Source organism: Papaver somniferum, chromosome 2 (genome assembly GCF_003573695.1).
Source record: "Papaver somniferum cultivar HN1 chromosome 2, ASM357369v1, whole genome shotgun sequence".
Taxonomy (NCBI): Eukaryota; Viridiplantae; Streptophyta; class Magnoliopsida; order Ranunculales; family Papaveraceae; genus Papaver; species Papaver somniferum.
In genome coordinates, this window is record NC_039359.1 from 174,203,252 (window position 1) to 174,215,639 (window position 12,388).

Sequence of the window (12,388 nt, forward strand, 5' to 3'; positions counted from 1 at the left end):
GGGGGGGCAATTCGAGGATCAACATCTTCCTCACTATTATAGAGTTAATTGTTGAGAATGTGATACTGCAATTGGTGCACTCTATTTTAAGAGCAGTGATGTTGTTTAATTATGGAACCATTGTTGATTGGATCAAACCAAGAGTTGAACCAACCCAAGAAAGTGGTGTTAGATTCAAACTCACCATGGTTTTCCCCAACAACTGCTGACAGACAGAGGTGGCTGGTGGACAACTTAAGAAGATATGAGTCATGGTTTCTTCCTCACTATTGCATAGCTTGCAGATGGAATCAATGTAATGCAGGATGCTAGCAGTGTTTGCATTTGTGGGGAGAATTCCACAGGCGCATTTCCATAGAAAGATTTGGATAACATGAGAAATTGTCCATTTCCAGGTGACATCGAGTATCAGCATGATATATTTTGTGTATTTTTTCTATGTAGAGAAATTTTACAGTGAACTTTCAGAGTCTGTTAACTTATAGAAAATCTGAACCTCCTCTTCTGGGTGAGTGGCAGTGTCAGTAATAACCTTGGCTTCAATAGGATTAAACCAGGTATTGGTTGTGGATACATTTCATTTCCCAGTATCCAAGAGAAGATGATTCACCATAAGAAGACTGTCAGGCTTTGTTAGCAGGTTATTGTAATATGCAGTCCATTTGTCATCCCATATGTTAATTCGTTTTCCATTTCTCACTCTCTATCTGCAATGTTCTTGTATGTTATTGATTCCCTCCAGAATACCTTTCCAAATCCAAGAGTCATCAATCTTGAGTTTAATGTTCATGTTGAGAACATTTCTTCCTAGAAGGTACTTAACATCCATTAGTTTGTACCAAAGGGAGTCATTGTCTTTTCCAAGCGCCAACCAATTTTTGCGATCATGACATTTTGAAATGCTCCATATTCACAAACCTAGACCTCCTAAATCTTTTGGCTTGCAAACTGAAGTCCAAGCTTTTGGGTGGTAGCCTTTTGGGTTGCCAATATTTTTTCCCCTGAAGAAATCTCTCTGAATTTTGTTGAGTTCTTGACAGGTTTGCTATGGAAGCTTGAAACAGTTCATCTGGTAGATGCTGCAATTAGAAGTGACAGATCTCATGAGAGTGTACCTTCCTGCTGGGTTTAGAGGGCCATTTTTCCAGCTAGAATGTCTGAGCTTAAGTTTATCAACCCAGGCCTTGAAAGAGAGAATTTTGATTCTATGAGCGAATAAGAGAGATCCGAGATACTTATCATTCAGGTCTATTCGATCTATCATGTTGTCGCTAATGAAAATACTTAAGTTGTTATCAGTATTGTTGCTGAAGAAAACTCCTGACTTATTGAAGTTTATTAGTTGGCAAGAAGTGGAGTTGAATAGTTTGAAGATATCTACCAGATTTTGGCTTTCAATTTTGTTTGCTTTACAGAACACTATGCAGTCGTCACAGAAGATGATTTATGGAAGGAGCCCCTAGTAGTCATTGCAGGTGATTTATACTTAAATGTTGCTTTTATTATTTCACCGAGGCTGTTAAAATCTAAGAGCCCTGGTAGTCATTGTAGATGATGTGTACTCAAATATTGCATGCGCATTTTCGGGGAGGCCTTTAGAAATCTAAAATACACTCCTACCTTAAAAAAAAAAAAACTCCTACAAAGTAATCTTTGAAATTCAAAATACATTAAAAACTCCATATATTAATAGCCTTAGGACTTCACAAAATTACTAATATATGGAGTTTATCAATATAAGGAGCTTTACAAAAAAAAGGGTTTTTTTGCTAATTCAAAGTATGTAAAATGCTAATGGATATGGATGTCCACATTAATCATACAAATGAGCAAGTAGTCGTATATGATTTGACCGAAGAAGAAATCATCGATGAAATTAAACAAGAAGGGGAGGCAGGTAATCCTGATGATGATATTACGGAGATACCAAAAGTTTCATGCCAAGAAACTCTAAATATGCTCGACAAGTAGGAAATGTTTGGCTTCAAGAAGAAAGTGCTCATAATAATGAGGTCTTGCGCATCTGCAAATCAAAAATTGCGATAACAATCCAAAAAGTTATTTCATTTTCTCAAACAACTATTTATAAGTATTTTATTTCATCTTAAATTTTTATGCAATAAGTTCTATAAGTTTCCAATAATAACGATTATATTAATATATGAAGGTAAATTCCTTATGACGGAACTGAAAAAATATATTAATATCATAAATTATTGTTATTTATAACTGACTCAAATTGGATCTGTAATATTTTTATTATTGTACGGAGTTTATTAATATACGGAGATTTTACTGTATAAATAATAAACATATGCATTGCTACGTAGTTTACTACAGTGTAAAAATAAAGATAGAAAAGAAAAAGCTGCGCGCCCATTTTCTCTCTCCCTCTCTTCTTATGATATCGCGTAAACTTCCCATTGGTTGGTGCAACCTTACATTACAGTAAACTTTTATTTTCTGATAGACTACACTGCGCCATCACCACCACTACTACTTCATCACAGTTAAAAGTTAAAACCAAGTACCAAAGCATTTTGGACAAAGACATAAAGATGGAGTGATGCCTTTAATAGCTTAGAAAGGTATCAATGTATCATCCTGTTTCTTTGCGAGTAATGATCATCAGTGGAGTTGCAGGAGGTGTGCAGCAGGCGCATAATTTCAAGGCTTTAGAGTTTAGACTCGAGAGAGAGAGAGAGAGAGACTGACACCAAAAACAAAGACAAATTCTATTTTGTGGACCACCCTACCACAATTTACTTGCATTTTTCCCCAACCCACAAGCCTACAATACTAATCTCAGGCAGCTTAACTTAGCTTAAAAACATGTTCTCTGATCTTCTCTCTTACTTATAGTACTTTGTTTACTTTTTAAAGTCATTCATTCCTGGGTTTCATAAATTTTGATAATGATCTTGGGCAGGATGGATTACAGGCAAGCAGCAACAGAAAATGATAAAGATCTGATGGGTAGACACTTTTAGTGGTTTATGTGTAGAATATACACAAATACAATTAGGGTTTAAGAGGGGAGGGGGGACCATGTTTTGCTGCAGTCTGTTTGAAGTGGAAGAACATGTTTCTGTCGGTTGATTAATCTCTAACTCATCATCTTCATTCAATCAAAACACATAGATTAAGCTTTGACTGTTGGTAGGAAAAAAACTAAACTCACCTACCCTAACCTTCTCTTCATACCTCTCACTCTCTAATTATTCTCTCTGGCTCTACTGTTTCAAATGTTTTTCGTATGGGATCTATTTGTTTAAGGTATTATATTAAGACCCAGTACTTTGTTTTTTATCTTGGAAGTTTTTATTTTATTTTTATCCATTCTTGAGAATGTTTTGTTGATCAATAACAAGCTGCCTCTCTCTATATCTTTTCTATTCGCTGCTCTCTTCAAACTTACTTGCAACATATATTACACATGCATAAAGGTTTAGAGGAGAAATATGGGTTTGATGGGTTTAACACCCACAAACCCATAGAAAGGAGTTAGTAGTTTAGTTAGTTAAATGTGATTAATTATCTGATGATGAAATGAGATTATGAGTTTGAAAAGAAGAAGCAGCTAGTGTGTGTACAGACCAGAGAGAGCAAAAGAGAAGTATTAATCTGGTCGTAATTGAATTGGACAAGATGGAGTTTAGAGGGACAGATAAAAGATCAATGCCAAGTTCATCATCATCAGCTTATAATAATAATCCATCAATTGTTAGGGATCAACTACCATCTTTTAGTGCTACTACAACATTACTTTCACCAACAAGTGGTAGAGGAGGAGGGGAAAGAAGAAGTAACAATGGATCAACTTCAGCTCATCATCTCTATCAAAATCAAGTTCTAGATCAGCATCAGCATCGTCAACGAGTGCCTGTTGACAACCAGCCGGATCCAGATCCAATTTCGATTGCAGGTATTGATACACCACCAGTTGCTTCACCAATCGCTATCGATGGGTCAACAACGCAATCTCTTACGACAATTCGATACCGCGAATGTCTCAAGAATCACGCAGCGAATATCGGTGGGCATGTTGTTGATGGATGCGGAGAATTCATGCCAAGCGGCGAGGAAGGAACAAGGGAAGCTTTGAAATGTGCAGCTTGTGATTGTCATAGAAACTTCCACAGAAAACAAGTTGATGGAGAATCATTAGGTGCAAATTGTTACTATTGTTACTATCCCGGTAACAAGAACGATAGAGGAAGTAGATCGGTTCCACCACGTTCTCACTCTCATCATCCATTAACAACTCCAACTACAACATTCCTACCAACACAACTACAACAACATCAAAGTAAGTTTCATCAATTAGGGTTGCCAAATAGTCCTCCATCAGGTCCAATTCAACCAATGATGATGGCATTTGGGGGCGGCGGCGGTGCTGAGTCCTCGAGCGAAGAACACAATATGTTTGGCGGGATTGGGCAATCATCTCACCCAGGTTCATCAAAGAAACGATTTAGAACTAAATTCACTCAAGAACAGAAAGACAAATTGTTGGAATTTGCGGAGAAGATTGGATGGAGAATTCAGAAACAAGATGAACAAGAAGTGCAACAATTTTGTGCAGAAGTGGGTGTTAAGCGTCAAGTTTTTAAAGTTTGGATGCATAATAACAAGCATGTTATGAGGAAGAAAGAGTTGTAATGAAAATCTAGTAGATAGATTGGTTGGTGTAGAGAAACCGAAGAGTGTATGTGATCAGAGAGATAGAGGAACCCTTAGGTCCAAAATGTGTTATTAATGTTACTAGTCATCAAAGTTCTCTATTCAATCCTTCACCCTACGTGTTTAAGATATAATCTCATACTACATGGAACCCTAATAAGAGTTTGACTCAATTTTTTTCTCTTCAAACTAAAGATAGAAATCTGAATAGTTAAATGAGAGGCAATCTTCCAGATAACCGGTCTCTAAAGTTTCCTTAACTACCTTTCGTCTAACTTCACAGAAGTAACTTCTTGTCAAAGAAGCTTTTTGATTTAATGGGACATCAAAGCCGTTGAGCTTTTCAGCGTCTTGTTGTTTTCTGTTTGCTTGTTTCTGTAGGAGACACGATTTAAAGGTTGGACCACAACCCTATTAGGAAGTTCAAGAAACATGCTCAAGTCTAGGACCACAAGGATATTTAGTCAATGGAGTTCTGGTATTAACGCATTCTTGATTCGGCCAAACTCATGTTGCACACAAACAACCAGATTTCTCAACCAATTTTAATTCAACTATACAACAGCAATATACCGTATCGACCTGCTTACCACAACAAATTTTCCTAAAATATAATGAGTACATGATCCTTAGCAAGTTTGAGAGTCATTCAGTGACAAACAAATTAGACGAGAGAGTAAGATCTTTAATGGCTATTATTCAAGTTACAGTCTCATTCCTCCATGACAAAAGATAGTAGTTTTAACAGTATTAGACAACTTGAATTATTTCAAATACAAAAACAACTGCACTATTTCGTATCAAGAATTTTGAGATGACCCGGTAACTTCAGCAGAACTGGGTACAGTTCGCTCCACCAAACAAAAAAATAGTAGCAATTCATCGAACATATCACTTCTAACTTTGCATCATTCCCTAAACTATTCCCGGGACCAAGGTAGAAATTTAAATTCTGTGAAAAAAAACTTTACGCACTTTTTGCCCTCGCTAGCCCTCTTCAAACTACGAGTTCTTTCCTCCTGTGATGTTCAGCTACTTTATAATCGACAATCTCCTTGAATAGGTGGGAATCCAATGCGCAGTCGGACTGTCCATACACAGCTGCTTGAATACTAGCCACGAGTTTTGCTATTTCTCGACCAGAAAAACCATCGGTCTTACGTGCAGCCTCCCATATCTGATCCTCTGACAAATCCTTCACGGTAATCTGCTTAGGCTTTTTCTTTAATAGGAGTTTTAAACCTGACTCGTCCTCAGTTTCGAGGTACTTTTTCAAGTAGAGGTTTAATAGTTTGAAACGCTCCTCCACACCTGGGAGTGGGAATTCAATAACTTCATCCATACGGTCTGTAATAGCACTGTCAAGATCGCCTGGTCTGTTGGTCGCGAGTACAAGAACAATATCTCGTGATTGATCTCCAGTTCGAAAGAGCAATGCATTAAGTGCACTACGCTGAGCTTCACTCATATGAATACTATTACGCCTGCATCAAGAGAAGGAAAGGTCAAAGACTGAGCAAATACAAAATACTGGAGGATAATTATAAAAATAAATATAGGATCAAAGTTGACTCCAGAATTGGGTAAACCAAAGGGTATGCATGAGACATTGACCAAAGTTATAATCTGCCAGATGTTGTCTGAGTCACGAGGCCAGCCACCCCACCAATTGAGGGTATACGCGCGCCTATACACCTAAAATGGAACATCTCTTATGGGATACCTCTTTGGACGCATTGTTGGCACCCCAAAATTCCTCAAAGCGTCCAATTCAAGCGAACGGTGGCGAATAGGCCGCTATCGCACTTTCCTGATGAATTTGAGTATTGCTTGGCACCAAGCCACCAACCCTATAAATCAAAACCTTTGGCAAATACTCGAACAAGCTGCTCACATTTGGCAGCAAAGAATTTGCCTATTATATTTGAGCTGCCCACCCATAATAAGCAAAACTCATCCAGATTGAAAAGTGGCGTAAATTCGAGTCTAACAGAACTTGCAGGTTTATGAGAAATGGAAAGCAACCTACACTAAACAGTGATTTTGACATGTAACTTACTCGCAGAGGAACGCATCAGCCTCGTCTATGAATAGTAAGAGGCCTTTGTTTGATTTTTTTGCCCAATCAAATAGCTGATGGATTTTGGTAACAGCCTCAGCACCCAGTGGGGCCACATCTCCTCCTGTCATCATGGCATAATCCAGACCCTGCAAATGTCCAAAGAGAAGTGAGAATATTATAATGTGTTCTTCCTAGCTCAGTGCACATGTGTAAACTATATCATTTCATAATTCAAGGTAGGAATCTGAAGAACAGATAATTGAGGATAAAGTAGATAATTACAGATTTCCGAGCTATCTCTTTTGCAACCATGGTTTTGCCAGTCCCAGGGGGGCCATAGAAAAGCATGTTTCGGAATGGTGCCTGATGAGTCTTGGTATTTGCAGTGGCCCGGGCAAGTTGCTCTATCCGCCTCTGCAGTGAAGGGTGAAGAACTATGCTTCCAGAATTGGTTTTGTTTTGCATGAAGCCCATTCCTCCAGCTGTGGTACTTTTCTTAAATAGCTTACCAACACCACTCGTAACCATCCCTGACCACGGGTATTTGGCGATTGATGATTCTCGGATAAGTGATGGCTGGCCCAATATCCGATTGATGTAACCCCATGTTACTCTTGCACCTTCTCTGTCAATGCAGGAAAATAAATTTAATGCCTCTTAGGGTGTATTTATCCCATTAGTAAGACTTCTGGTGAAATTGTAAATGAAAATTCAGGGTTAATACTGAACAATAAGATGTGAAAACTCCTCTATTCGGCGTTGGTTACATTTTCTTAACCAGAAAAAAGCACGAAATACAAGTAATGTTAGAGGAAGTAGTTTTGGCTATAGTACAAAAGTAATGGTGCATAAGAAGCACGATAATCAACTAGTTCGAATTTGACAAGTTCTTGATGGACCAATCATCAAAAGCATGCCACAGATAGGTATGGTCAACAAATGCTTAGTATTTCTCACTCTACAAAAAAATTAGGATTAGATACACCAATATCAGTATAACAGTAGCAACATAAAATCCAACAAGGCAACAAGTTATTATTTATTAATAATGTGATTGATAAACATAAAGCAGGGCGATGAGGAAAAATGATACATATTCTCATTCTACAACAGATTTAGTATTAGAGAAAGTGATCACCAGTATCAGAATACAGTACACAAAATCCGTTTTTTTTTTATTAATAACGAGTCATTGATTATACAAGCAATAAGCATAAAACAAAACGTTAAGGAAAAATGATAGGCATAGCATGGTGCACCTTGTAGTATAAACTCCTGCAGCTAGTGCTGTAACTCCTCCAACAGCCATAAGTAACTTGGTCCGGTCGGTAAACAAAATCCTGAAACCTCCTACAATCGAATTGAGAGACCATTATATCAAGAGGATCTTTTCCACTTTCAACAAGAATAAGCAAACTATGAACATTAGCAAAGCACATGCAGAATGTCTGCACTGTTCATGGAGCAGATGATGCTACTTAAATTTGCTGTGGCATTCAACAACATATCGATCTAAGGGTCAACAACTCATCAAGCCAAGTTGTCCAGAATGAACGAACGTGTGGAGGTAACTACAGTTCCATATATCCAGTATAACTCGAACAAACTGCACTGGCTCGTAACAACTGAACTTGGTTTATTGCATTAAGCAGTTTGATTCCTTTCACATGATCATGTAAACAAAAGAACATCAAATAACAGAATAGCAAAATGAAGGTAAGTTACCAGTTGTCTACCTTCGATGTGACCAAAAGTTGTATTTATTGCTGAAAGCCAATTTTCTGTTTCACCCTTCAAAGATTCTACAAGCATTCTTCTGTTAACATCTTCAGACAGCCTTTCCTCAAGGGCTCGACCTTTAGCTTCCTCTTCAATTTTAAATCTTACTGTTTCACGCTCTATTTCAGCATTCTCTTTCTCAGTTCGTCGTAACTGAGCTTGGATTTGCTCTTCTGCGGCACGTTTATGGTCCTCCTGTTTAGCGGCGGATTCCTCTTGCATCCTAACCAATTCAGCATTGTGACGCCTCCCCGACTCATGATCAGTCTTAAAAAATTTCAAAAAACAAGCACCGGTTAATGTTGAAGATCAGTAGTTTCCTTGATGAGTAGGACTAATAAAGTATCACCTGACTCCTGACTCCAAAGAATATATTCTCTCAGACTCTGATCCGATGCGCAGACCAAATTATTGGCGCAGTATAATCTTTTAAAAACCTTGTCAGCCTAATAAAATCTAACCAGCGACTTCTCTTCTACATTTGTACTTTATGGAAACAAGAGATCTGTTTGAATATTTCGACTACAGTTATAAAACATCTGACTCATTCTTTTGTGAACTAAACAACCTAAACAGGCCTTTCTATCATTCTATGACTACGTTAATAACTTAATATACTATAAATCTCATAATATATAATGAAATCAAGTTCCTAGATTTATAATGAATGTACATAAATAATATTTTTCTAACCTGCATCCTTTTTCTCGCCAACTCATCTTCATAGCGCAATATTTGTGCTTTTGCTTGCGCATCTTGCTGTAATAGGTTAAATTGTTCTTGAGCCATTTTCCTTTGCCGCTCCTACAGATGCAAGTTCACAGTTGTAAAAAAATAGGACTTCGAAAATCAAAGAACAAAATTTCATCAAGGAAGAACTTTTGAATGCAAAGTGTAGAGTATATCAAGTCAAACACAAAATTCTCTAACTTTATGTCTCGAGTTCAAGCTGCTCTCCTTTCCCTTGTAAAGCCATTCAAACGGATAATTTTATCCTTATACCGGAGACTGGTTATCAAGTGATGTACAGGTATTTGCCCATCGACTACTGGGTGTGAATGATAAGTGCAGGACGAGAACAGATAGCTTAACTACCACGCTACCTAGATAGATATCATTTCATAATTTGACAGACAGAAAATTAACTAATCTCAGAAAAACCACCAGCTTGGTGAATATATTGAATTAAGTACCCAAGGGAACTTACACAACTTCTCCACGCTTCCCTTTCTGAAGTTAATTAGGTTCTTATCTCCAAGTAATACAACTAGAAAGCCACAAAGCTATAGCCCAAAGGTGGACCACTTATTATTGTTAGGAGAGATTGATAACTAATTCGATACAAAAGAAATTCTAATGCATTAAAACATTATAGGAACTGCCAATGTTGCTTACATATCTTCAGATTATCCCTAAATAGAAAAAATTGCTCAGCAAGCAAAACCCAAAATCTAAAATTCAAGTTCATTGATTACTTGGGCAACGCCGAAAAACACACTTACAATGTCATTTTGAGCTTGCCTTGCCAAAAATTCAGCTTTCTCAGCCTCCGATTCTTTTAAACGGGTAGCTTCCTGCATCCTCATCACTTTAAAAACCTAAAAACACAATACAAGAAAAACCCCAATAAGAATCTCTTTGACCAAATTGAATAGATAAACAGGGAATAGGTTTGAATTAAGAACCTCTTTAGAGTATCGATTATTATTAATCTCTCTAAGAGCTTTAGCCGCACTCTCTAACGACTCAGGGTCAAAACCCCCCTTTGGTTCATCATCCACTGACGATGTTTCATCCTTTGAGTCAGTTGTTCCATTGTTCTGTGAAGACGAAGAAGATGAAGAAAACGGAGAGAATCGGAAAGCTCCATCAGCGTAAACAGGATTATTTAATGTAGCAGTAGCAGCTGCAACAGTTAAAGCTGCTGCACAAGTAGTGATTTTTGATGCAAACATTGATTCAAGGATTTATAGTATGTCCAATTGAAAAGGGGGTTTCAGAGAAGAGACATTGGTTTTGAAGAGAATGATTAAGGGTTTAGCAAATGAGAAGAGAAGAAGAAATTCAGATCGGGAATTATAAACCCTTGTAAATCGGGTTGTGAATCGGGTTCTTAAATGTGTTGAATTCTTTCGTGGCAAGTTAGAAAGGGGAAGTTGAATCCGCGCGATTAAAATGTAGGGCGGATTTCTTTGGCTTCAAGGTAATATCATCTGACGGTGGTACTTTTGACCATGTGAAAGGCGCTGCAATCCTCTCCAGTTGCTGAAATCCATACCAATTTACATGATTTATAGAGGCTGATACCAACATTATTACGAGGTGATACCATTTAACCGATCCAACGGTCAGGATCGCTCAATATTATTTTATCCTATATGGAATGGTATCAGCCCCAGTAATCTGGTATCAGCCAATATAAATCGTGTCAATTTAAGGAGTTTGGATGTAGTCTAAAAACCACTAGTTTAGGGCATTAAAAATAAATTAATAAATAAATAAAAGGCGCCTGCAAAATTTTAGGCGGACTCACATTGTTTCACGAAAATGGCAATTGCAAGTACTAATGGCTTATGTGGTTGCTAAGCCTGCCAAATTATTTTAGCTGAACAGATCCAGGTTCTTACCAGCATTTGCACTTGTAGAACCAGCTCCACTCTTGAAATAGAACCATAGTACATCACATTTACTTTACTAAGATACTCAGCATTCAACTTCTTAGACTCAAGTGCAAGACCCAATTTAGTATTAGCTTCCCTGAGGGTTTCAAAAAGCTTAATTAGTAACAACAGCACCAATCAGTAGCCCAAATTGATTAAGCTCTAACTGAACTTTCTCAAATACTTCTTTCTTGAATTCTGTAATATCATTAAAAACATCATTCATGGGCATTCTAAGTTTCTAACAACAAGAACTCTAATTTCTCCACTAACGAACGAAAAATCCCCAAGTTAAGAATTGATATACCGAGAAATTTCAAATCATCTACAGTAATAGCAGTGACAGATTGAATATTCGCCAAAACTTATTCAAGAAATCAAAACAAAAATAAGTTTGCTTAAAGAAAAGGGATATGATTTTGTTGATGAGAAAGTTTTAATTTTTAGGGTTTGAAAAATAATAATGAGTTGTTGGTAATGAATTTATGAGCAGGAGATGAGGTTGGTGGTGGTTTTGATGGATCGAATGAAGAATCAGCTTCAGAGAAGGGTTAGGGTTCCAGAGATGAATAAATTTTTGTAAAGAGCATAACTATTGACCATCAATTTCGACTACACCAAATTTAACTTTTAGCAACAGCTTAAACTTGTTGCTGACCGGGCTTGCAAAAGATTTTTGCCATTGCTAAACACCCTGTCGCAGTTTTTCGCGACAACTCTAACTCTGTTGCTAATTTCGGTTAGCAATGGCAGTCGCAACAGAAGAAAGCTATTGTGAAACAAAAGTTTAGCAACAAGAATAAAATGTTGCTAATTTTAGGTTATTCTGGTTACTCATATCTAAATTAAGTCACTTTTCATCTGTGTGTAATAAGCTAAGTTCGATCTAACAGTTGAAAGATATTAGCTTGAGTCTAATCAGGTTTTCATCTAACGGTGAATATTGAATACTTTGTTACCAAGGTAGCGTTGATTGCAAACCCTGATTTGAAGACTATATAAGGGAGAACTCTAGCAACTGGGAAGCCTAATCCCGCACCTCCTGTGTGATACTAGTTGCAACTAGAGTTGATTCTCCTTTAACCTTAGGTTTTCCAAAACCCAGTAGGTTAACGACTTGAAGACTTCATTGGGATTATGAAGCCAGACCCAACTATTTTCTCTGTAGTTGCGTGTTCTGATCTTGTTGTTTTCTATATTGATT

The 12,388-nt window shown here is 37.4% G+C and overlaps 2 protein-coding genes across 2 annotated transcripts; one reads left to right on the forward strand and one right to left on the reverse strand.

Moving 5' to 3' along the window:
- Positions 1-2,703: 2,703 nt before the first annotated feature.
- On the forward strand, positions 2,704-4,845 carry LOC113349816 (zinc-finger homeodomain protein 2-like). The gene has a single exon (XM_026593861.1). It carries the CDS (start codon positions 3,649-3,651, stop codon positions 4,660-4,662), a length of 1,014 nt encoding a protein of 337 aa, XP_026449646.1. The 5' UTR covers positions 2,704-3,648; the 3' UTR covers positions 4,663-4,845.
- Positions 4,846-5,347: 502 nt separating this feature from the next.
- On the reverse strand, positions 5,348-10,676 carry LOC113349815 (ATPase family AAA domain-containing protein 3-like). The gene is made up of 8 exons (XM_026593860.1): positions 10,210-10,676; positions 10,027-10,122; positions 9,218-9,328; positions 8,482-8,791; positions 8,005-8,095; positions 7,028-7,370; positions 6,743-6,891; positions 5,348-6,167 (listed from the first exon to the last, which is right to left on the reverse strand). The coding sequence occupies exons 1-8, from the start codon at positions 10,477-10,479 to the stop codon at positions 5,681-5,683; spliced, it is 1,857 nt and encodes a 618-aa protein (XP_026449645.1). The 5' UTR covers positions 10,480-10,676; the 3' UTR covers positions 5,348-5,680.
- Between the last annotated feature and the right edge of the window lie 1,712 nt (positions 10,677-12,388).